The 27,444-nt window shown below is 25.2% G+C and overlaps 7 protein-coding genes across 7 annotated transcripts; 6 read left to right on the plus strand and 1 right to left on the minus strand.

Moving 5' to 3' along the window:
- Window positions 1–134: 134 nt before the first annotated feature.
- On the minus strand, window positions 135–1,387 carry PmUG01_08018400 (conserved Plasmodium protein, unknown function; the record flags this gene model as incomplete). Its single annotated transcript, XM_029004330.1, has 3 exons — window positions 135–183; window positions 519–608; window positions 864–1,387. 3 exons carry the CDS (start codon window positions 1,385–1,387, stop codon window positions 135–137), a joined length of 663 nt encoding a protein of 220 aa, XP_028861030.1.
- A 1,179-nt stretch (window positions 1,388–2,566) lies between these two features.
- Window positions 2,567–4,183, plus strand: PmUG01_08018500 (conserved Plasmodium protein, unknown function; the record flags this gene model as incomplete). The annotated part of the gene is made up of 1 exon (XM_029004331.1): window positions 2,567–4,183. The coding sequence occupies one exon, from the start codon at window positions 2,567–2,569 to the stop codon at window positions 4,181–4,183; it is 1,617 nt and encodes a 538-aa protein (XP_028861031.1).
- A 1,616-nt stretch (window positions 4,184–5,799) lies between these two features.
- Window positions 5,800–8,688, plus strand: PmUG01_08018600 (conserved Plasmodium protein, unknown function; the record flags this gene model as incomplete). The annotated part of the gene is made up of 1 exon (XM_029004332.1): window positions 5,800–8,688. The coding sequence occupies one exon, from the start codon at window positions 5,800–5,802 to the stop codon at window positions 8,686–8,688; it is 2,889 nt and encodes a 962-aa protein (XP_028861032.1).
- Window positions 8,689–10,148: 1,460 nt separating this feature from the next.
- Window positions 10,149–14,468, plus strand: PmUG01_08018700 (DnaJ protein, putative; the record flags this gene model as incomplete). The annotated part of the gene is made up of 1 exon (XM_029004334.1): window positions 10,149–14,468. The coding sequence occupies one exon, from the start codon at window positions 10,149–10,151 to the stop codon at window positions 14,466–14,468; it is 4,320 nt and encodes a 1,439-aa protein (XP_028861033.1).
- A 1,771-nt stretch (window positions 14,469–16,239) lies between these two features.
- PmUG01_08018800 (conserved Plasmodium protein, unknown function) lies at window positions 16,240–17,290 on the plus strand (the record flags this gene model as incomplete). Its single annotated transcript, XM_029004335.1, has 5 exons — window positions 16,240–16,364; window positions 16,554–16,634; window positions 16,871–16,901; window positions 17,025–17,110; window positions 17,230–17,290. The coding sequence occupies 5 exons, from the start codon at window positions 16,240–16,242 to the stop codon at window positions 17,288–17,290; spliced, it is 384 nt and encodes a 127-aa protein (XP_028861034.1).
- Window positions 17,291–19,649: 2,359 nt separating this feature from the next.
- PmUG01_08018900 (conserved Plasmodium protein, unknown function) lies at window positions 19,650–23,648 on the plus strand (the record flags this gene model as incomplete). The annotated part of the gene is made up of 1 exon (XM_029004336.1): window positions 19,650–23,648. The coding sequence occupies one exon, from the start codon at window positions 19,650–19,652 to the stop codon at window positions 23,646–23,648; it is 3,999 nt and encodes a 1,332-aa protein (XP_028861035.1).
- Window positions 23,649–25,418: 1,770 nt separating this feature from the next.
- PmUG01_08019000 (conserved Plasmodium protein, unknown function) lies at window positions 25,419–26,299 on the plus strand (the record flags this gene model as incomplete). The annotated part of the gene is made up of 4 exons (XM_029004337.1): window positions 25,419–25,427; window positions 25,810–25,863; window positions 25,984–26,142; window positions 26,237–26,299. 4 exons carry the CDS (start codon window positions 25,419–25,421, stop codon window positions 26,297–26,299), a joined length of 285 nt encoding a protein of 94 aa, XP_028861036.1.
- Between the last annotated feature and the right edge of the window lie 1,145 nt (window positions 26,300–27,444).

Raw genomic sequence — 27,444 nt, forward strand, 5'->3', positions numbered from 1 at the left:
GTTCTTTTCACCTTTTAATTATGAAATTGTTATTATATTGAAAACTAACAAAATTTTAAAAACAATTTAAGAAAAGAATATTACTCATATCAGTTTGTTTAAAAAGAAAAATTTGATTTACACCTTTGGTTACTTTAAATGTAATCATCATCGTACCTCCACCTTTTTAACAGTTTATTGTAACTAACGAAAAAGAAAATATATACACATATATATAAATACATATTTGTACTATTACTGAATATAGAATAAAATATTTAGTTATTTATGTACTATAAAAAGTATGGCGATGTGTATGGTAAAATGTGCTGTAAAAAGTTCATAAAAAATACACAGTAAAATAAAAAACAGGAATTAAAAAATAAAGTGAACATGTTAATACTGCGCAAATGCGGCTAAAAATGAAGGCAGCAAAAACAGATAACAATATTACACAGATCATATACATTATTAAGATACAAAAAAATGAAGCATTTATTTTATAATTAATTTTCTAATATAACATTTTTAATTTGTACTTGAAAATTTTTACAGGTAATTCCGCTTTTTGTCTGCAATAATTTTCGCACGTTTGCAACCACATCATGAGTTCTTCCCTGGACTCAGCCCTTTTAATTTATGTATAGTTAAACAAAAAAGAGAAATAAAATTGAAAAAAGGTATATAATATCAAATAAAAATGAGTCATCCAATAAATCATGGTCGTGAAGTTAGCATGGAAACAGAGTGTAACATATTGGAGGCACAATAAATACACAGAGAACTCACAAAGGAAACGAAAAGTAAATACTAAAAAAAATAAATAAAAAAAAATAAATCAACAAATAATGACACTTATACGTCATACTATATATATCGATTACCTAACTGGGTAAATTTGACAAAATTCGGTAAAACAGTTTTTCCCTTTTCCATTTATGCACTGTTCAGGAAAATACGAATAAAAAGAATGAACATATTCCTTTTCAGTTTCTGAGAACTTTTCATTTAAATAAGAAGCATATACCCAAAACAAAAACCACTGCGCATGACAGGGGTGTTTGACGTTATTTGAATTCAAACTTTCATCAAATAAATGAAAGTTTTCTTCTTTTATTTTTTCCACGTCATTATTTTCCATGTAAGATTCGTTAGTATCCTTTTGGTTACTTATTTGTTCTTTGATATTAAATTTTTGTTCCTTTTTACTATTTATTTGTTCATATATTTCATTATTTTTCTTTTCATTATCATCTTTTTTGTTTTTTGTTACATTATGTATTAACAAAAATCCATTTGCATTTTCGTTTTTGTTCTCATCATTAGTATTCTTAAATTTATCTATGATGTTTCTTTTTTTCGTATCATTACTTTTTTCAAAAAATTTAGACACTACTTGGTTACCCATAATGTTTTAACAATATTCTTGTTTTCCCATTGACATTTCAACCAGGACAGAAAAAATAGTGCACAATTAACTATACTGTACAGTAAAATAAATACCACGTATTACACGGAGTAACTTCCAGCATGTACAGTGATTTCAAATTTATAAATATGTACACTCATAATTAGTTTTAATTTTCTAACCAGTAATTTTGGTATAACTTAAATATTCTCCTCCTGTCCTTATTTTTACTAATTCAAACTGATTTCTGCTTCTTCCGTTTTTTACTGTATATTATATAGACTATTATTCTGAATAATAATATTTTATTTAAAAAGGAAAAAAAAAAAAAAGAAAATTTTTTTTAACACAAATTATTGAATATATATATATACTCATTCAAATGCCTTCAAAGATTAACAATAACATAGTGTTTTTCTGAATATTTTTCTTCAATTACATTTTATGTAAACATCGCAAATATAAAAATGAAGTGAAATTCAGGGCAATTCCTTTTCTTTATGTACAACGGCCATATATAAATGTTAAAACGCTTACCCTATCGTGCAGTAGTAATTGCTTATTTATTCATATATATATCTATTCAATTAACATATCTATTTATTTATTTTGTATTTTTCGAATCACAATTGAAATTATGTTAAAAAATTAAAAAGGTTTTACTTGGAATTCCTTTTAAATAAATTATGTCACAAAAAAAACCTTTTCAGAAAAAAATGGAAAAATTGATTTGTGCTCCTTCATCATACGTAGATACACGAACAACACAATAAATATTGAAGAAAGGTATTTCTTCATCTAACGTAAATTTGAATGTAGCAGAAAAAGGGTTATACACTAATATACATACACTTTCACATATATACACATGTACATCTACGTAAGCCATTATATTCACTACTCACATGAAACGGGAACAAAAAAAAAAAATATTAACAAAAAAAAAATGTATAGCTTAAAATGACTTAACCAATGAAGCAAATGATATTCCAGCACAATGAGGAAATAAACCGATAAAAAAAAAAAAAGAAAAGAAAGAAAGAAAAAATGATAAAAAGATAAAAAGAAAAAAGAATAAAGAGAAAAAGAGAAAAAAGTAATATTAAACATTTATCTTAAATAAGAGATTTTTTCGCCTTTTCTTCTCATAACACAAAACCCTTAAATACAGCCATCACAATGCTTTTTACCAAAACAGGTGTTGTGTATAAGCAAGTTATTAATCTTATCGTGTTTTATTTTTTTACAAACTTAATTATTATAGTTTTGTGCAACAAGAGCAAAACACTCAGAGACAGAAACATCTTAAACTATAAATGGAAAAGAAAATTGGAATTACAGCCAAATAGGACAAGGAAAAGTAAATATGCATATTTCATATATTCTAATAATCTGTACAGAAAAGTAGACGTTAATGAAAGAGAATATAAGTTAAATGATGATTTGAAAAATATAATTCTACTCTTCGGAAGAATAGCGGAGCATTATTATCCTAACACAGCAGAACAATTCAATCTTTTTAAAGAACCTTATAGTAAATATATATATACTAATGAGAATAACAGTTCATTGAAATGGAAACATGTTTTTAACAACTATCATAATAAAAAAATTGATAAAAATGTATTTTATGAAAAAATATGTGAACTGAAATTTAAATGGCCAATTAATGAAGATGAAAATATTACAGAGCATAATTTTTACAACTTAGTCATAGAAAAGTGTTTAAATAATATCTACACTGTGAGGAACAATATTCACAATTTAAAAATTTTACTAACGAAAATTATAGAAAATAAGAAAAATAAAAAAAACAAAGGGAACAAGGAAAATGAGGAAAACATCGACTATAGCGAAGGCACCCAAAGTAGCCAAAATAGTCAAAATGACCAAACTAGCCAAAATGGCCAAACTAACCAAACTAGCCAAAATGGCCAAACTATCCATAGTGGCGAAGTCGGTGATAATGTCTACATTAACAATTTATACGATGAACTAGAGAAGGAGTTTATAAATGAAAACGAAGACTTATATCACGCTCCCTCATCTACAAGCTCTGGGTTAGCAAACGACAAAAGAATAAAACTGCTAGAAAAATTAGAAAATTTTCACTTAAATGATATTTTTAAACAGCCTAACAGGTCTTATAGTAGATTACTTGTTAATGAAGTTTTTAATAGGGAATACCCATCTAAAAAAACTACGGACATATTTTTATATCTCGTTTTTCAAAAAAATGTAGAAGAATTTTCCTATGAACATTTCTTAAAATATTTAAACAGACTTGGAAAAAAAATTGAACTTTATAATTGTAACTATAATTCAAATATTTATTTTGATCACTTTTTTTTTCTTATGAAAAATGAAATTAAAAAAAGTTCCATTCAGCTTAAAAATAAAAAATATTTCTCTTCTCCTAAAATTGACAAAGCTAAAAAGGAATATCCATCTAATAAAAATAACTATGAAAACAGTCATAATACTATAACATATAACAATAAAAAAAAAAAGAAAAAAAATTCTATTATTATGGAACAAGAACTAAATAGTCATAAATTTAATAAATTCAAAGGTAAAATAAAAGACAAGGAAGAAGGACTGCCCCCAATAGAAAACTTAAACAACCAGTCGAAATTTATAATGCAAGCAAGTTTACACAATGAAAAAAATATATATCAAAATAAAAAACTACAAACTGATGTTTATACAACTTCAAAAATGACGGGAAGCAATTTCAAGAATAAAATTATTTCGCTATTTAACTATATAGTGAATACTATAAAAATGGGTTTTTAGGGAGTAGCGCGAATTATCTTTAGGGATGTCATTTCCTCATGTATAAGCTTATACCCAATATATATATTTGTATATATATGTTTACCCTTAACACGTATATTTTATCCAACACATACATTAATTAAGGTTCATGTATGTATTTAACCCATCATTTGTATATTTCAACAGTACATGAATATATATGTAAATAATTATTTTCCGATTTTTTATAATTATACCAAGAAGAAATAATTAATTTTCCATCATTTGACTATTTTTATTTTTTTTTTAATTTGTATAATTTGTTTTATTCTGTTTAAAAATACTGTCAAAAAAATACCATTCATAGGTTAACTTTTACTTTTTTTTTTTTTCCCAATATATTATTAAGCATATGTATATATATACATATACATTATACTTACACACATGTGCGCAATGAATATTTGTGTGAACTTTCGCTATTTTTTAGGAATTATTAATATGCATAACATTCCCTTCATTTAGCCTATGTGCATTATTCTTTCCTTAACAGTGTAAGATTTATATTAATATAAATATGTGATATGTATATTTTTTATTTACCTTTGAACAAGAATAATAAAAAGAAAAAGAAAATATCAAAAATTATAAATAAAACTAACAAAAATGAACTTGTAAGTTGTGAAATAAAAACTTATTCTTCAATTTCTTGGTGTATTCCATGAATTTACTATTATTGTAAATCCTTTTAATGTAATCAAAAATAGCAACTTCTATTGTGATAAGTTAAATGCTTGTTGTAGTACTTAAAAACATAGAGTTTTTACTTTCTTTTTTTTTTTTATATATCTTTCAGAATATCTGTATCTATTCAGCTTACGTTAAAGTTGCCTCAAAAGGGAAAAAAAAAAAAAAGAACCACCTCCTAAGACAAATTCTTATTATTTCCTAATTATTTGACTTTATTGTTTATATTTTTTTTTTTTTTTTGATTTATTCTTATGTAAATATTTTTGCAAAATAAAAAGCATTTTATTTTCATACCTTTTTTATCTGTTAAAAACACAAAGAAAACATTCACAAAAACTGTCATATTTCTCACATTAACAGATTTAATATTATTTTATTTTTATATTAAAATTTCATTATGTCAAAGAGAAGAAAAAAAAAAAAAAGGAAAAGACGGAAAATCCAGAGTTTTTTATTTTATTTTTTACTTTTCATATGTATATATACACATAGTGTAGCGCTACCCGTAAAATATATAATCGTTCTTCTTAAATTTGTTCGTTAATTCCATACTTCTTTTATATATATATATATATATATATATATATATAATGTATATGTTTTCTTTTTGTATCGAATTCACACATATACACTATTGAGCAATGTTTAAATATTTAGGATATACGAACTTTCCTGCAGCTAATTTTAAGTGCAACTTTAAGATGGTATTTCCGCACGTGTCAGTATACGTTTATCATTAAATTCTTTTAAAATTATTATTTTTACATTTTCCTTTATTTTATTTTATTTTACTGCCTTTTTTTTATTTTTTTCATTTCATTGTATAATCAGTCGTTCATCTTTAATCTTAAGTAAAAAAAAAAGAATAAATAAATAATAAGGAGATAAAATAAAAAATAAAAAAAATGATCGGTAAATTCATTTCCGAAACATACAATAAAGTGAAAAGTAAAGCTGACGAGGTTAGGTTACATGTGAGTGTTCAAGCCATAAAGGCGAAAGAAGTTTTTGGATTAGTAAAACCAACTACAACTGAACAACTGGAAATTTTATTAAATTATGAACTGCAACAAATTGACACAGCAGAAGCATTAATAGGAACTTATAAAAAATGGATACATAATATATATCAATCTGAGAAAAATGACTGCATAAGATATTATAAAAATATAAACAGAAATAGCGAAAAAAATGTGCCAAATGAGGTCAGACATTTGTTTATGAACAGGGAAGATGGTAAAAATTACTCATCGGAATTAAATAGAGAAAATGAAAATGCATTTAATAGTAGTAGTAATAATAATACATATAATAGTGAAAACAACGGTAATAACAGCATTAATAGTAACAACAGTAACAATTGCAACAATGTGGATACCAAACGATACAGCAATAATGTTCATAATTATGTGAAAAATGATTCAAATATGGACATATGTTACAATTCAGGGTTAAATGTACATCCTCAAAGTGATGTTTCCAATAGTGAAAAACCTCAACATCAAGAAGAAGGAACGAATAATAGTGAAGAGGATGTTCCCTTAATAGACAAAGATAGAGGTAATCCATCTATGGAAATGAGACTACTAGAAAAGGATGTAAACAACGATATAAATAAAAATATGACTTCAGTACAAAAGAACAAAGACGACACAACTAACAACATTTACGATGATCTTTATGGATATAACTTTAAAGAATTTTTTCTAAAAAGTAATATTTTAGAAAAATCTATTAGTCTGATATTAGAAAAAAGAGAAATTAGGTTATCTCTAGTAGGCCCAATAGAAAAAGACGATTTAAATAATCCGAGAACTACTATTTTAACCATGTTTAAGCATTGTCTGATTGGAAATGAAAAATTGCATAAAGACATTTTGTACATTATATTAACAACTGACAAATTATTCGAAAATCATAAAGAACTATTTTTAGAATTATTGAGTGTCCTTAAATATGATTATTTAGATATTTATTTAACCAATATAAGAAAACTAATATCATCAGAGGTTGTTTGCTTAAAGAGTAAAATACTGTCATATGATGCTCAATGTCTAAACTTTAATAAAATAAACTGTTTAAAATATATTAGCAGGAGAACTAGTATGTCCTCGATCGATTTAGAAAAGGATACAAACTTTTCAAGTCCTTCTTTTAGTTTTGAAAAACTGCATTCCGAACCGTTCCAAGATGAACTGAGGCATGATAGTACTCAAGAAAATAGGTTAACTCCGCTTGAAGAATATAAAAAAGAACACATACAGGAAGAAATCGATGTGATGAATTCACTAGATAAGGGCAAAATAGACAAGGAAAAGATGCTAGAAATAGAGCATGAAAAAATGCACCAAATTGAGGGGGAAAAAGCCCATCAAGTGGAGCAGGAAAATATGCAACTAATGGAAGAAATAGATGAAGTAAGAATACTCCAATCAAACGAAGAGAAAATGTTTGAGGATTTCGAAATGCCGGAAACAAGTAGCAACAACTGCACAGAATATTCAAGAGATGATTCTAAGGCGGATTCTTTATTAAGCGAAAAAGAAATTATAGAGAACAACAAAATACAACAAATCAAAATTCTAGCTTCATCAAAATTAATAGAGTTACATAAGGCTGTTCAAAGGATTCTATTATTAGCTACAAAAAATAGGGAAAAGAGAAAAATCGAAATTAAAATAAAATTGGAAGAATTAAAAAAAATTATAGAAGTTTGTAAAAAGGACTGTGATATAACTCTTAATGATGCCAAAGACTCGAAAACTCATATAGAAAATGTATATGTTAAAGAAGTAGATGTACGAACAAGTGATATTAACAAAACGCAGGAACTGATAAACCAAGTGAAAAATTCGCTAGATCAATTAATAATAAAAAAAAATGAATTATATAATGAATATCAGTTGATATGTAAAGAAATAAATAAAAAAAATAAGGAATTATCAAAAGTATTATCCACATTATCCTTATATAAAAAAGAGTTAAACGAAGCAGAAAATAATTATTTAAACAAGTTGTCAAATACAAGTAAAACAAAACACATGCATCAAGAAAGGAAGTTATATATTTCAAATTTAGATAATATGTCTGATGAAATTTTAAAAGAATATGAAAAATCTGAGTATGTAAATACGGACGAATTAGTTTCAAAATCGATCAAAATTAAAAAACCTCTAAAGCAGGTTATTACGAAACATTTAACTTATTTGAAAGACAAATTATGTTTATTAAATACTCTACTAAAATTTTATGCACAAAAGGTAACGTTGTTGTTAAAAAATACAAACAATGCAAAAAAAGGTATATCAAAACTGCACCATCTGGACCATTGCAATACAATTGACCATCATAATAATTCTGACCCTCATAATATAGTTGACCATCATAATGGTGCTGATATTCATAATAATGTAAATTTTCAAAGTGATGTTGATCATCATAGTGATGATGACGTATTCATGAAGAAAAACGAAATGGTAAAGGACGATCATATAAAAAGGAACATTTTAAATACCACTAATAATGAAGATTTCTACCAATACAATCATTACGAAAAAGAAAGGAAATCAAAATTACTAAAATATAAAAAATGCTATTTTAAGGTTATTGAGCAAATAAATAAAGTGTGGATCATCATACAAAAGTTTTACGATCTTCATAAAGAACAGATAGATGAAGATAATGATGAGGTAAAATATTCAGCACATTTTATTTATGATCAAATAAATATAATGTACAATTATAGCAAAAAATATATAATGGAAAATAGTCCTATTATTTCCTCCATATCATAATGTACTAATACACCCACTTGCCAATGAAATTGCAAAAAAAATCTCCCTTCTGCATAATTACATAGAACATGATAACGTTCATGTATATGTTCATAAGTACAATGTAAAGTTTTTCATTTTTTCTTCTTTTCATTTTTTTAATTTTTTTTTGTGTTTTTCTTAATTTTTTTTTTTTTATTTGTTTATCCTTCTTCCCCCTTTTTGATTCGAACGAGGCATGTGTCTCTATGTATACAAATATTATATGCTATCTAAAAAATACATCAAAAGAAAACAAAAATTTCGTAGCATACACTTTTATAGAAATACATTTTTTGTTAAAATTTAAAAGAACCCCATCCTTTATAAAATATAGTAATAATGTATACCATTCCCTATGTGTATCTTTTTTTTTTTTTACTTTTTCTAATGAACACTATTTTTATTCTTTACATTTTCCATGACATTAATTTTAAGTATCACGTTTGAATAACAATTCTTATGATCATCATATTACAGCATGCTTAATGTAGAGCGTTCTAAAAAAGTAAATTTCACTTATCATTTAGGTAAAAATGCAAAATTAAAAATACAGGGAAAACTGGAAAAATAGGAAAAATAACAAAAACATAAATTTCAAACAAAATAAAAGCTTTATAACATGATATACTCAGAAAAAAAAAAAAAAAAGGGAATAAGCATCAAATTAAATAAAGTGAAAATACATTTTATATGCTAAATGAAATGGAAAATCATGTAAAAAAGGTACTTTTAAAAAAACGGAGAATATATAATTATAGAATAATTAAATGCTTACTATGCCTTTCCTTTTCTCAAAACTATTTATATGCATATCCACAAATCGAAGTGCATCATCCCTAACTATTCTGAAAATGAGGCTTAAAAAAAAAAAGTGGCAGAAACTACAAAACTACGTATGTGTATATATACTACAATGAATATCATTCTATTCTCCTATTCTTTGCTTATTATTTAAAAGAACTATGAATTTCTACACAGAAAAAAAAAAAGAAGCAAAATTACGGTATTACGCAAAATTAAAAAAAAAAAAAAAAAAAAAAAAAAAAAAAATTTCCAAAACATAAACATAAAAATATACCAAAAATATGTAATAATTTACCTTTCTAATTAATTTTCCGTATCACTTTTTTCTTTCATATTATACATGTTTATTTAATGCTAAGTTGAAACGAAAAAAAAGGCTTTAAGAAAAACGAAGCTGCTCTTTTGCAAAATTCTTTATTCTATGAATAAATATTTGTATTGCTTGTACAATTTTGTGCTACTCATTTCAGCGGTACTATTAAGAAATAAGAGGAAAATCAGATATAAGGAAAAAAAAAAAAACAAAGGATAAAAAATAAACAAAGGATAAAAAGAAAACAAAAGAAGAAAAAAAGAAAAGAAAAATTCTCAAATCATCGAAATCACTCAAATGACATTTTAAGGCTTCTAAGAACATGAAAAAGAACAATATAGACGGTTTTATTTTAAAAAAAAATCAGTATAACCATGAAAACAATGTTTTGAATAAATGCTCAAGCTATATCAACATAAATAACATTAAAGATTTATATAACATCCAAAGTGATAATGTGTACGAGCAAATTTTTGATAATATATGTAAAGAAAAAATTGCACACAGAAAGAGAAAAAAGGAAAAGTCATGTCGAAAGAATAAATTATCCTTTTCCCGTAATAGCAACAGTAAAATAAATGAAACACACCGAAGAAGGCAAACGAACATAACAACAGATCACCAATTTCACGCGTATTATCATCAATCCACACCATCTGCACCTGTACAGCATTCCCCTTCGTACCATTTAGGCTTTACAAAATACCAAAGTAACAAAGAAACAAGATATTTAGGAGAATTAAATAAAAGGAAAAAAATAAAAATAGATGAAGTTCCCAATACTGCAAACGATGCTAATTGTGTTACTTCGAACTATGTTAGTGGTGGTGCCTTCTTCTATGACAATTCCTTCGATAAAACACCAAAGAAATCGTTTACAGATAATGATGCATATGATCAAGAAAAAGTATTCACAAGAATAGATGATCCAAGTTGTTCCATTAAAAAAAATAAAAATACATTGCTTAGCAGTAACAGTTCTTTAAATAAATACGATTATATTAAATTTGTGTGTTCCCCTATTAAAAAAACGTGTAATTATAAAAGTGCAAAAAACGAAACAGAAATGTGCAATCCTTCATTAAAGGTTGTAAACAATCAAATAGAAGAAAAAAGATCTTATGACAAGAAACATTTACAGCATCATAATGACCGTTATCATAGTATCACTAATTATAGCCATACAAATAGTGTGCACTATTGGGGGGATTTTAATAAAAGTAGTAAAAATAAAAGCATTCATGTATGGCCTTTTAAAAAGGGGAGCTCGCAAATATATTATGATAAAATTAAAGAGATTGACCTCAGCACAGGTAAAAATAGTGCAGCATGTAATGATGCTACCTCAGGTAAGACCCCTAATACTAACAGTAATGTATCTTCTAACGAATCCAATCATTCGTCTAAGCATGCTCATAACATCAGCTTGATTGATTTGGACAACTCTGATTCCATTAACAGACTGAGCAAGAACTTTTTTATCAACAACAAAAAATTTTTTTTAAACGATTTCAACAATGATAAAATAAGGACCAGCACACAGAAGGATCATCAAAACGATGACCTCCCTAATAGCACATCTCATAAAAACACAGTAAAGGAAAAAAATGATATTTCTAATTCTAGAGGTACGGTAGACTTATATGACAAAGAGGATAAAGTACACTTTGATGGAATGAGTACAAATGAGAATTGTACAGTTACTAGTTGTAGAAATACGAATGATTTAAATTGTAAGGAAACATATTTCTCTGGCAGTAATAAATTTTATGATGTTGATGAACGACATTTAGTTGGTGAGGAAGATTGTGATGTGAGGTGTTACAATGGGGAACATTATGATAGTAGGAAACATTATGATAGTAGGAAACATTATGATGAGGAACACTGTACGGTGCAGCACTTTGATAAGCAGTACTATAACGAGCAGAATTATGAGGAGGACCACTATGCTGATAAGAATTATTCAAGAGATATAAACATGTATGTAAAAAAAAATTGTAAAATATCAAAATGTTTATACAGCTACTTAGACGTTGCTTACAATTGTAGTAAAGAAGAAATAAAAAAATCGTATAAAGATAAAATTAAGGTTTATCACCCAGATAAGGGAGGGAGCATGCAAGAATTTTTAGAACTCAAGCTGTCTTACGATATACTAAATGATGATAAAAAACGGAAAATGTATGATAAGTATGGACATAGCATAATAGAATTATTATTAAGCGAAAAATTTCATGATTATAATATATCTTCAGATGAAAAAAATGAAGAAGAGGTACTAGATGAAGAAAGCATAAAAATATATGATTTGTTTGTGCAAAAATATAATAATGTTTCTTATTTACATAATTTATATGACTTAAAAATTAATAGCAATCAGTATAATCAATTTCAGAAGTTAATTTATCACTTTTTTCATGAGGAAAATTATATGTTTAAAAATATTTTTTACATTTACCCTATCTACTCTCCTCATATGCCTCCTTTTAGTAAAATAAAAAAAAAAAAAAAAATGATAAAAAAAAATCCGTACAGTTCTACAATCTATTTTGATGATGAAGATAGTAACCTCAAATCTGTTGATAAATTATCTGAAAACTCTTCATCATCAAATTATAATATAACAAATGAAATTACAATTTTCGATACTATTAAAAAAAAAAACGTTACTAATCTATTTAATGAACTAAATTCTCAGTTTGAACACTTTTACAAAAATTATATAATACCCAAAACGGAGTTATCAGAAACTTATACTAATAGATTCAATCAATCTTATGGAGAAAAATGGGAAAACCAGAACAGTGCAGTAGTTGATGGAAATAATAACATTTCTTTCTTAACAAAGCCAACATGTAGTGCTGCTTCATTCTGTAAGGGAACCTCTTTAACCCCTCATATTGTGCACACCGCTGGGGAAAGTAACACAAACAGAAACGTACATAGAAACGGACACTGTAACAATAACCATAACAGTAGCAGCAATAGTTACAATAGCAATAATCATGATAAAAACAACTTCCCTGATTTTTTCCGAGAAATCGAAGTATCACCGATGGCATATAAAATTATTAACGAAAACAATGAAAAACATATTGATGAATTTTACAAATGGTTTGATTTATTTTTTGAACACCCTGTGAATGTGGATGATCGAACTGAAGAACACCAGAAACTGGATCATATATATTCCGAGCCATACTATATGCACAGTTACCCACGAAACAAAAGTACTATGCACAGTTCGAACGAAACACGAAGAAATTCGAAAAATCGTAATACAAAAAGTTTAAATAATAAAAAATGCTCAAACGATGAACAAAACGAATTAAACAAGCAAACTAGGCATATGACACCTATTGAAATTGAGCATAACTTATTAAAAGTTGAAAATACATTTACAAAAAAAACAGAAATATCTGCTAAAAATAATTCAGAACAGTTAAGAACAATTCAGTGGTGCGGTAAAGATTTTACTCAATATGACCAAAAAAGATGTTTCAGTAATTGTTTCATAAACATAAATGTAAAAGGTCAGGTACAAAATTTCTGCAGTAATGAAAAGACAATATTTCTCGATCGTGTTAATGCTGCATTAGATTCTTATTCAAATCAGGATGGGGCAAAAAAAGGATCAAAAGTACAAGAAGTATACGGTAATCCTCATCAATGGATTGATGAGAACACAACCACAGAACGTTACAGTCATTTAAAAAATTGTGATAACAAAATTATGGAATTTAACAATAATTCTATTCAAAAAATAAATAATGGGTGTAAAAAAAAAGGTAACAATAAAAAGTGGTATTATAATGACAATGTAAATTGTAATCGTAACAGTAATGACGATAATGATGATGATGATGCCATTTTAAATGTTGAAGAGAAGTACGGCTTTAATTTGCTCAAAAAAAGTAAACATAAAATTAAAGATATGACACACGATTTCAATTATGTTTACATAGGGAATAGTGTAAATAAAAAAAAAAAATTTCTCTTATTCATAAAAGAAGAAAGTATAAAAAAATTCTTAAAAATAAAATTACTCATTCATAAAATTAAAAAAAAGTCAAATTTAAAACATATCTCATTATTTGAAAATGAAATCGACAAAAATATTAAAAATATTGAATATATATTACTGTTAATAACATACAAAGATGAACTTATACCTTTAAATGATTTTTATTTGTTAGACAAAAACATATATTCTAATGATCATTATTGTATACCTTTACATATAAAAAAAAAAAATAAAATTGCAAGACCAACATATTTCCATTTTAAATGGATCATATATACAATACAGTCATTCATCCTTTTTAATCTTTATTTTAAAAAAGTAAATAAATATATGTGTTCCTTTCCATTTTTTAATTATAAATATAATTATTTCAAAAGATACATTAAATCCAAAGAACAAACAAATGAAGATAACGTAAAGAATAAATACATTTTTTTTCAGCAATATATCATCAAAAATAAATATAAATATTTGGGGTACTTTCCTCATAATATAATACTACACTTAAAAAACATAGCATCGGTAAATAATGATCATCAGAAGCCTCTACAAATAAACTTGTCTTCCATTTTTGTTTTAACACCGAATAAGTCATTTTCTCATGTTGATTTTTAGAAAGACAACATAGTAACATGTAGGGGGCTCTAATGCTAAAATACAAGAAGGAGAAAACGAGAAAAGCAAGCTCTTTAAACTAATTAGGTGTGGCTATATCACCGTATACTCTTTAAATTTCTTAATTACGTTTAAATTATTTCATTTTTTTTTTCATAAATTTATTTATTCGTATTAATTGTGCATTTTATTTATTTTTACTTCAATAATTCGCACATTATTTATGTTACCACTTTATTCATTTACAATTTTATTACCATACAAATTTGTCCCACCACCATTCTTTTATAAGTAATTTGTTTTATATAGCATATTACGTATTTTGCTTTTAATTTTTGTTAATACTTCTTTCGCTCTACGGCGTTTTTTTTAATTGCTGTAATATTTTTTTTTTTTTTTTAAGTTAACATTTTGTTATAATACTTCATCATATTTTTTATATTTGTTCTTGATGATAAATCAGTACACGTAAACCTATACCTCTTAAAGTATTTATGGGGCATAGGTTTTACCTAAAGATTTCATTCAGAAATAATTACATGCACATTTGTATATGTATGTACATGTTATATATGTAACCCTTTTCCTTGTTTCATTAGTAAAAAACTTTTTTATGTGATACTATATTAGTTGGTGTTCATATGTATTATATATACATAAATACATCTGAACTACTAAAGAAAAATAAAATTTTTCATTAACAAAATTTTCCTTATTTTCCTCGAAAACACAACGCCATAAATTTATAAAAAAATGACAAATTGTTCCATGCGAAAAATTATTATTTTTACTATATTATGAAAAAAATTAAGCCGCAAAAAAGTTCTGGCTTGTACTCAATATGTTTTCATAATATGTAAAGGGATTAATTGTCTATTTATATTAACTTATGTATATATATACAAAAGTATATACATGTAAACGTTCATACATATATTTATATACATACTTGCATATATAAAGTACATATTATAACTTTTGAAAAAATCTCTAAATATCCACTTTTTGGGCCTTTCAACAATGTTAAGAAAATTTTTACAATTTCACTTAAAATTATAAATTGTCAAAATTTTACATAATTCAACAAATATTTTCAGTATTCAAAATTAATAATAATAATTTAAAGAATAAAATTCAGTAATCATTTTATTCTATTCTAATTTGAGCATTTCATTTATGTATCCACTTGGGACGCCCACGGCCCCAAAGGTTATGGTTTCATTCTTTTGTACTTCAAAATATACTTAAGCACAAACACAAAAATATAATATATATATATATACATATATATTATACGTACTTTAGGTACACACCAATATTAAAAATAAAATCATATAGAAAAAAAAATAAAATGAAATTAGAAGTAACCGTAACAAATGAAAAGTAAAATAAGAAAAAATGAAAAAGGAAAAAAAAAAGAAATGTACTAAATTATAGCGAATACAAAAAAAAAAAAAAAAGTAAAAATAAAAAATAAAAAATAAAAAATAATTTTAAAGGTATAATAATCAAACCAAATAAATGTACTAACGTTTTTAATAATACTAGTACAATCTCCATGGACCATGTATATATAATTTATTTATTTATAATGTATAATATATGTTAAATAAAACATGTTTGTGTTATTTATAAAACATGATTTCTATTATGAATGTTTTAATGCAAAAAACAAGTAACATATAAATAATAATATATGATGTGAAAATAAATTAAATTTGCTTTGTTTTTTATATTTGATCATATTTACATAATTTTTCTGTTTAAAAAAATGAGTTCATCAAATAATAAAATTCTTAAAGCAAAAGTAGAGGGCATTAAAAGCTCAGACTTGGACATGTTTAAAAGTTTGATAATACCATTTAATGCGATCGTCGAACAATATAACAAAGAAGAGTATGTATTTATGTGATATTACGTTTTACAAAACTGTTTTATTATTAGAAAAATGCTTAACTATATTATTCTATTGTAATAATTCTTATGTTATATCTATGTATCTTTATATATAATATATAATTTTATTTATTTGTATACTTTTTAAAATATTTCTTGTTTGTAATTGTTATAATTTCATTTTTGCAGCGGATCAGCGACAGTACATTTTAAAAGCGGTATAGATAAGAAGCATTTAGTTGGTCTAGGAAAATATACAATTAAACCCATGTAAATGAATATTTTAAAAAATGATTATTATAAATGAATATATATATATAATGTTGAAAAGTGGAAAAATCAGACATATACGTCTTTAACGAATTGTTTAATATCTTTTTCAAACAACACACCTATTTTATGTGCAAAGGGAGTATCACATATTTGTATTTATGTTATGTATAATAATAAAACTTGATAATTTTGAGTTAAACAAAACAACTCTTTTTTTTCTTTTTTGCTCGTAGGACGTATGAGTCAAGTGATACGAATGATCAGGTATAATTTTGTCACATATATGTATTTATAAACTTAGATATGTGAAAAATCTTACTCTCAGCTTCTTTGTCATATAAAAATGAATGCACTGTTTTTTATATTATTTATTTCCTTATTTTACAGAAAATGAGAAAAAGAAATGTAAATTTTATTTGTGACAGAATAGTAGTAGACGAACATGACATCATAAATTTTTTTCTGAATATCACGTAATAATTACTTATATACACATACATATATATATACAATACAATAATTATCAAGTTGAAAATTTTGTATTATCGCTAATCTTTTTTTTTTTTTTTTTTCTTAAAAACACTTTACACAGGCTAATTGCTCCAGTTACATGTGTGTTGTTGAGTCTGCTGATATTCTTTTCAGTTTTTTGATATAAAGGTATATATGATAGTAAAAGGAATTTAGTTTTTTCTCAGTGATTTACCTTTTTCTTATTTTATACTTTTTTATAAATATACGATAGCTTTAACATAAAAAATACTGAATAATATTAAATGGATATGTTTTTTTTTTTTTTTTTTTTATAGTAAGTTAATTATCAGCCAATAATCATATAATAACAAAAAAAAAAAAAGAAGAGGGAAAAAACTTTTTTGTTTATTTGTTTTATTCATTTGTTTTTTATATTAATTAGAATACAAAATTTTTGAGAAAGTAAAATGAAAAAAAAATGGGATTGAAAAAGTTGTACTTAACAATGAAACAAAGGTATAATGGTAAAGCATATTTAACAATTACAAATTTACTAGTTAATTTATATCTTCAGAAAGAAGTTACAAATATATACTCAAAAATTAGGTATAGTTAATAGTGTTTTTACTAAAATAATGTCCATATAAATTTAACATATGCAAATATATTATATTATACATATGCATATATATTGCTCGGTGCACGTATTTTTTTGTTTACATCAAATATTTGACTATGTTTATATATTAGAATTTTCAATGTTTCCTGTGGGTTTTTATTTTTTTTATCTTATTATTTTCATATAACAAATTATTTAAATTCTATGAATATTTTGCGTATCATGAGTATGAAAAGAAAACCAGAAAAAAAAAGACTTCATTTGTATATATTAAAACGTATCTTTAATTAAAAAAAAATGTTTGCAACTGTAGTGTCTGTGAACAAGTATTTTTTGTTTACTCTTCAGTGAAAATATTTTTTCTTAAGAAAAATATAAGGATATTTAAAAAAAAAAAAAAGTTTACTCACTAATATGAGCGCAAATCTAAAGCATTAACCTATATAATTTTTTTTTTAATAATGACGTAAAGGGGATTTTAAAAGTAATTCGTGTAACATATGCATTTTTCAGATATATTATTTGAAAACTTTCGTGCATACGTGATAATTTAGTATGTCTAATAAAAATTTTCTTTTTTAAATATTTACTAATTATTTTGCTTTTTTATATTTTTATTTCATTTTACATTTTTTAGTATCGTATCATTTTACTTTATTTCATTTTAATTTTTTTTTTTTTTTTTGGTTATTTATTCCACCTTTTATTTAGCATAAAATATTACATTTGCATTTTCTAAAAACAAGTTAGTGCACTGTTTTACACACGCATTTTTTTCTTTTTTCTTTTTTCTTTTTTTTTATTATTAAGGTTATTTCGAAGTTTACCATGTATATCTGTACACATACATACACAGTATATTTATAGTTTATGTGTTTTTTGCATTACTCATTTTTGTTTTGAAAAAAATTATTTTATTATTATTATTCAGTATAGCTTAATTGCTTTCTTCTTCTGCTTCATAATTTTAATTAATTCGCAAAAAAAAAAAAAAATACATTTGTCATTTGTATATTTAAATTTTTTCTTTTCATCAAGTTATTTTTCTTATTTGAAAAGTGTGTCTACCTTTCGATTACGGATTTACATAAATAGTTTATAGGCCTCCAAAGGAATATTTTATATATACATATTTTCACATAATTATATACATATGTATAATGCTTTTAAATATTTTCGTTTTTTAAGTTTTTTAATTTTTTAAAATACTCAGTAGGGTATTTCCTCTTTTTAAAATTTAAACATTTTTTTTGTGATTTACTAACTTCTAAATGTGTACATTTTTTTTTCTTTTTTTTTTTTTGCACACCACTATTTGTATCACTATGCTAAATACATTTATGTATAAACATATATATTACCAATTCCGTGTTCCTTTTTTTTTTTTTTTTTATTTCACTAAACCTTCCCATTTTTAATTTTTTTCGCATGTATTTTGTTCTCTATACAAGTTGTTCTTATTAGTTGTAGAGTATGCTCTAATTTATTGTTTTTACCATTTTTCCGTTTGCACAAAATATGGGCATTCGTGCATTTGTGCCTATATGTTTGTCTCTATACAACATATATATATATATTCTACCGTGTTCTGCTTTTAAATAGTTCTTTAATTTAAGTTTTTTAAAAGCATGATTCTTAAAGCAAGTGAATTTTTTTGAATATTATAAGAACATTATATATATATGGACATACTGAAGAACATGTATGAGTAAGCACATGTACACCCACGTTCTCACGCGTGTACGTATGCATTTGTATATGCATATACCCCTTTGAAATGTCAAAACAGGATTAATCACCCTTTGAGTAAACAAAATAAGATCACACTCTTCGCATATTAAAATATTACATATTAAAATTTGACACACCAAAATTTGACATCAAAATATTACATATAGGAATAAGGAATTAAAAAGAAAATGGAAAACTCAGCTAGACATTCAGTGGATATAAAATCCGAAGACTTTGTTGTTTTGATTGCTCTTCAAAACTTACAAACATTTATAATGATAGGGTATACAGCTGTTAATAAAGTTCATTTGAATTTTGATTTTTCATATTTATGGGCCCTATGTGTTGGAACCATATTATTTATATATTCGCTAATTAGTTTTGTGATAATTAGAACATTTGTTTTTTCAAAATTAGACATAGGAAAATATGTTTTAGAATTGTTATTTTGTGTAAGTATAATTGTCACTTGCTCATTATCTATAATTATAGATTCATTTAAAATTGCAAACATGCAATTATTATTTTTTTCCTTTGCCTTAACCGGGTGTGCATATTATAACTTAATAACGTTGTTTTTTTTTAGTGTATCTATTGGAATATTAATTCAATATAATTTAAATATAGATGGATTTGATTTAGATATAAATTCTTTATTTTTTACCGACTTGTTCTCTTATATTTTGCAAATTATTGGTGGTAATATTTTATATTTTCGCATGTATGATTTATGTTATCTCATAGTTTTATCAAAAAAAAATCCATGCAAATATGTAGTTGCCTCAAAAGAAGTGAAACAGTTAGAAAAACAAATTTTCACATCTTTACTCAATTCTTATATGTGTATAAAGCCGAAAACATCTTCAGATCTAATGTGTACCAATTACTTTTTAAATAAGGAAAATTCCTCTATTATTGATGGTGATATGAAAGTGAAACCTAATCGTTCTATTACATATTTAGATAAATTAAATAAAAAGAAAACATTGTTAACATCTACCTATAACAATAGTGGTATTTATAATAACAATAATAATAGTAATATTAATAACATTAGGAGTTTATCCAATTTTGGTGGTAACAAACGAACTAATTCTTACGTAAAAAAATTTAAATTGTCAAATACATTATCCCTCAAGCGAAATACTTACCTTAATCGTAATAATAACGGTTTTGTGTATTCGATTGAAAAGTCTAATGATTCCGAATTAAAAAATTGCACTAACAATCCAGATATTTTCAAAAAGTACTATTCTTCACAATCAGGGAAGCAACAAAAAATGCGAAGCTTTATAGAACGAACAGATCGCCGTTTAAGAAAATCAAAAAGAGTAGTGTATCCAAACCGTACAACTCAGATATGTGAAAATACGAAAAATATATACAAATCAGAAAAATCGAAAACACTAAAAAGACCATCGTTAGATGAAAAAAATGATAAAAATGTTCTATTAAACATGGAAAAGATAGGAAAGAAACATGAACAAAACAATGTGTTCAAAGATACGTATGATGATAATATATCGGAACGAACGAGCAATAAAGATAATCATTTTTTAATACCGGTTAAGGGGAATATGGCTGATGATAACTTAAATGCAAAAAAAAGTTCTTTGGAAAGCTGTGAAAAAGTCGATGCCGTAATTGACATCGCAGCTGATCGAAGTTTTTCCCAATGGGAGAGCATGGACAGTGACAAAAGGAGAAAACAAAAACAAAAAGGAAAAAAAAGTAAAAATGAAAGTAAAATAAAAAGTAAAATTATAAGAGAAGGCAAGATTAAAAGTGAACGTAAACGGAAAAGCGAATGTGAGAGTGAAATTGAAGGTGATGAACGAAATAACCAAAGTGAGGAAAACAGCATGAACTTCCTCAAGAGAGAAGAGGAACCGCAGGATGCAAACGACCAAAGTAGCTACCGCAATACACATTCTGATAATTCGTATCATAATAAGAGTGTACGTTCGCAAAATTCACATAACAACCAGCATATCATGCATGATAATCCTAGTTATTTAAAAGAGAATGGAGAACGTAAATATTATAGACACCTGAGTGATAACTCTTACTCAAATAATCGTTCTATGGACAATTTTCAATCAAAGGGAATAATGAAACCAAACATCAATAAACATCAACTAGATAAAAGCAAAAAAGGGGAAAATGCTACTAATAAATCATTCGATGTTACCAAACAAATATGTGAAGAAAAGGAGCTACATAAATTGAATAAAGTCCAAGCAGAGCACTTAACAGAAAAAGATGTTAAGACAAATATTATGAACTTATTCAAAACTCTATTCAAAGAAGACAAAAACAAAAACAGAACGATACATGCGAAGAATGAAATAATTGATCCTGATATGTACAATTGCAACGTATTGACATGCAACTATAGTATAGTAAAAAATATTTTTAGTGCTGATGTTAAAAATAATAAAAAAAAAAATCATGTTCTTTCAGTACAAACAGAATATACAAAAGCAATCGAAAGGGATAGGGAAAATGGTAACGAACAGGAATTAAAAAAGGTTCAAATGGAAAAAAATAATCCTAAAAAAAATAAAATTCAACGAAATGACCATGATCAAAATTGCAAATATATACGAAGCAATGAGGGGAATTGTGCTCATAAGAATTCCACAGGAAAACAAAATGAAAATTACTGTGAAAGCTACCATGATTGTGGAAGCAACGACGACAGTGAGAAAAGAGACAAACACTTAGAATTAATAACGCATGAAGGAGGCGCTGATGAATTTGATGATAATTCCATCAGATTAAAGGACAAATTAATACACAAAAATATGAGCCTACCGGAAGGACGTGAATTTTATAATACACCTCACTACAACAATGAGTCATATGAAGATGAGATGACCTTAAATAAAAGTGTAGTTTTTTCTAAAACTAAGAGCTCCTTAAATATAAGCACAAACAACTGTAGTAGCTTCTACAATAGTCGTAGCTTTTACAGTAGTCATTATCCATACAACAGAAGTAGTAACAGTAATAATAATAATATTGGCGTCAAGAAGTCAACAACTTTTAGTACCAACTATTCACAAAAAAGCGCAAATAACGAATTAAAGAATACCAATAAAAGCAACCAGAATAATAAATATGGAAGAAGAAGCGCGATCAGACAACATGAAATATTAGATAAAATTATGGAGCTTGATATTAGCAACCAAAAAAGAAAAAATAAAAAGAAAAATAAAAAAAAAGAATCAACCTCATCAACAAGGAAAATTTATTTCACATCAAAAAACAGAAAAAAATATACATCGTTTCTTCTTGAAAATCCAAAAATCAAACAGTTACTTATGTACCTTCCAAAATTTTTTGGTAAGATATTTCGTGTGTTGAAAAAAGTATTTTTTGATTTAAAAAAAAAAAAAATTTTGATGCAAAATGCTACTTGGAAAAATAAAATATTCATACCTGAAAGAGACTCATTAGGTTTATTTAAAAATACATCTTTCGAAAAATGGTACGTATCTTGGATGGACGAATTCAACAAAAATATCATTTCCAAGACTTACTATATACACATCTATTTAATTATATACATAATCACATTAGATTTTATTACAGCATACAAATTACATAGTAATCAAATGATAATTAGCCCATTAAGACATCTTAGCTATTTTACTTATTTTTTTCTAAAATCTCTTCTAAACATACTTATATATATCTTTTACATCATGTTAACCTTTAAAATAAAGAAGTATAATTGTTATGATATCAGAAAGTATTATTTTTCAACCCTCTTCTTATGTATAGCAAAGTTATTCATTTCTTCACTTGACATATATGTAGCTATTACCTCCTTGGATTATTTTACAAGTCCTTATTATATCTATATCTACATTCACATGTTAATAATCCAAACATCCATATTATTAATAGTTAGGTACCCAACACAGTATTTGTTATTTTTTATGTATGTTGTTTGCTTTACTTCCTTATATTGGGGTTTCTCAATACATAAGTCTTTTATGGAATTTATTTTCATTATCGCATGTACCTCTATTACGATTGTATACTCTTATATATTAAGCTCAAGAACACTGGAAATTAACAGAAGAATACTATTTTCGAAGTATGAACTCCCTTACCTCCTGTACTTGAAGGAAATTGTGTATTGTTTAAATAAAAGTCAGAGCAAGAAACATATGTAAGTGTCAGGTTTGACCATCTTACACTGCTTTATTCCTTTTTTAAGCCAATAAAAGTTTTAGTCGTACAAAAAAGGACTCCAAAATTATGTTCTCTTAAGGTAGATGCATACACAGAGAACAGCACAAATAAATAACATTCGAGTACTTTACCCCACCCTAATGCATATTTTTAAACACATTTTTAAGTTAGTACATTTTTACGTTGGTGCATTTTTAAGTTGGTGTATTTTTAAGTTAGTGCACTTTTACGTTTGCGCATGATTAAGTTTGCGTATTTTTAAGTTAGCGCATTCTTAAATGACCACACTTTTACGTGATACGATTTTAAATTATAAATTTTTAAGTTAGTACATTTTTAAATAAAAATATTTTGAAGTGCTGGTTTTTGCTAGCTAATTTTTTCTTTTCCATTATTGTAGTCTTTTAAAAATTTTTACAATTAATAATTCATAAAAATAGAAAATTTAACAAGTTTTATTTTATCTTGCATTTACATAATTTTTTTTTTCCTTTTTCACTATTTTTTATTCCATTTCTTTAAAAACAAATTTTAATTAACTCTTTAATTGTTTTTTTTTTCTTATTATTTCTCATACCATATTTTTAAAATTCGTATTTTAATTACACATGGAATAAAGTATTACAATATATTATAATTTGTGATACACAAATATATATCAATTCTCAAATTATTATTTTGGCTATACCCAAAATGCAATTTATTTTTTGTTTTTTTGTTTTTTTTTACCTCCTTATATATATAAATATATAAGAAAATATATATAAATAGTATCATTTGTGTCACGTAAAAAAAGTTGACAAAAAAGGCAAAATAACTTCCTCATTTTTTAGTGTATAATTTTCTTTCATCTTTCTTCATTTGCTTTATTGTTGCTCTTGATATATATGAATTTTCAAAACTTCCAACATTGCTGTGTTATTTCATAACCTCTGTTAATGTTGATTAAAAGCATGCTATTAAAATAGTCAAAACAAATACGGGTCAACTGTTTTTTTTTATCATTTCAGTTATACATTTTAGTTTCTTTTTAAAACCCTTGGTAAAATTATAATAATATTATATTAAAATAAAATACAAGCAAATAAACTTAGTAATCCTTTAAAGTATTCTTTAAAAATAGGAATGCCACAAAATTGCATACCTACAGTACACATCACCCACAATCAAAAGAGTTTATTATTTTTTTTATTTTTTTTTTATTTGGAAACACATCGAGTGCACACTTATTTACCGTTTTTAACTGCTTTTTCTTATGATTTTGCTATCAGATTTAATGTGGTATAATAACATAGCACAGGATGCGCTTAAAGCTAATTCGTTATTACAGAATATATGCTTAAATATTTCACCATCTTCCTTTCTCATATTCTTTTTTTCATCTGCTCAATCTTGAATGAACTTAACAATTTTTGTAGTAATTTTTTTTTTTTTTTTTTTTTTGTTCACATATATAACAATTCAAAGTGGCAAATGCAAGTGAGAAGTTGCATGTTAAACAAGAATAAAAATTCTTTTAAAAATATAAATTGTTTTCCATAAAGGCATAACATTTCAAAATCGAAAAGTGTAGCACTCATAGGTGTACAACAAAAATACACTAAATCACAAGTATGTATAAGTGTATATATATATTAGCATATACATATATGGGCAAAATGTTTTACGCATATTTTTTTGTTTATATATAGGAAACATATCTATAAACAAGTGTAGAAGACCCAACAACGTTTTTCATCATTTTAGATAAAATGATTTTGGTAAGAATATATAATAAAAAAAAAGGATATTGTTAATACAGTCAAACAAAGCTTGTAGTTGTGGTTTTTTTAAAACGAAATAGATATAGTATATATATATTTATATAATCATTTTTTATGTGTGAGTATAATTAAATGTAGATATGACCAAAAAAATTGCATTAAATTAATGATTTATAATATGAATTTGGTCATTTCTATAGATATGTCTAACAAACAAATATATGTGTTCTCATTTTCGTATTTTATGTAAAATTTAGTATAAAAATAAAAAATAGCAATACATTTATATAGCGACAGAGTTACCTAAACATGTGTACATATTACCATTCTGAAATGAGGATATATACGTAAATTTATATTCTTATTAATTTATTTGCAGAAGAATTGTTCCATTCGTTATATATCAAATGAAATGAAGTCCCTTCCTAAACCTGTTCGTTTGAGGAAAATAAAACTCCTATTAACGTTTATACATTATTATGTATCAGTTCTTGCGTCTCCTCTTATATACCTTTTTTCATGCACTTTTTTTTTTTTTTTTATCCCATTTTAGCCAGCTGGAACGGGGGTAGTATTTCATGGAAAATTACAACAAGTTAAGTACGCCATTAGTTTTCCAAGTTATATTTTTATAATATTCTCTGGGTTTATGGGAGCAATGTCTGGGAATTTTTTTTACAAAAAATTTATTTTAAGGAAAAACCCTCCAAATGTAAGATTATTTACAGCACACAAATATATGTATATGCTTATATATATATATATGTATATGTGTTTTTTCTTTTTGTTTTGTACTTTCATTTTAGCCTTTGAGAGACCCAAACGATTTACCACCAGAAAAGCATCCACACACGCCTGAAGATGATTAGAAAAAAAAGGAAAAAGTATATTGCTATAAAATACACTGTTGTAAAACATATTATCATAAAATGCAATGTTTCAAATGTTTTGCAAAATAAATACAAATGAAAACCAATAAAAAGTTCTTAAAAATTTTATTTATCCTTTAAAAAAATAATTAATAGAACATTCTCTCCAATATCTAAAACCGTAATAATGAAAAAAAAAAAAAAAAAAGAAGCATTTTTTCGTCATTCTACCTCTTTATATGTTTACTAAAAAATGTAGTTACGTGCATACGTACTTATACGCATCTCTACATTAATTTATATGTTAAATTTTTAGATATGTTTTTATATATTAAGTGTATGCACTGAATATTTGATAAAAAAAATATGGAAAAAAATAATACCTAATAAGGTGCATACTAACGAATGCCCATAAAAATGTTGACTTATAGTAGTATAAATATGTGTAGCATATACGAAGATGCATAAATATATCTATATATGTGTGGGTGTTGTATAGCCATAGAGAAAATTAAACTATTTCATTTGTGAATGGCAACAAATGAGAAAAATTCTATGTAATATATATACTGATAATAATGGATTGAAAAAAAATATAATTATTCTTTTAAATGCCAATAATACAGTAAATTTTTCTTTTTCCTCTTTTTTTTTAATTTTTACCATATTTAAGTTGAAAAGCGTAGCATCTGAATTTAAAATTCATCTGCATTTTTAATGGTACATTATTTTTATATTTGATTAATATCACAGAGTTATGTCCACATATTATAATATAGTAGATGACCTTTTTAGCTAATCAATTGTAGTTTTATTCTTTTTTTTTTCAAATAATACATACACTTTTATATATATACAAATATTTATGTGCATATACATATATAAACACAGCAACATATGCTTTTTAATGTTTACATGTTTGTATTAATTTAAAACAACTCTTAATATAATTCTCCATTCAATTTTGATCTATAATAAAACTAATAAAAAAAAAAATGGTTATTAAATAAAAAAAAATATATATATCTTAAATTTTAACCTCACTTTATAACTAGCGAGTTGTAAAAAGTTTTTAATTAATATTTGTTAAGTATGATAAAAGGCGTTTTTCCTTCTTTGGTTAAATCAATACAAAAATTTTGCTC

Source organism: Plasmodium malariae, assembly GCF_900090045.1.
Source record: "Plasmodium malariae genome assembly, chromosome: 8".
Classification (NCBI taxonomy): domain Eukaryota; phylum Apicomplexa; class Aconoidasida; order Haemosporida; family Plasmodiidae; genus Plasmodium; species Plasmodium malariae.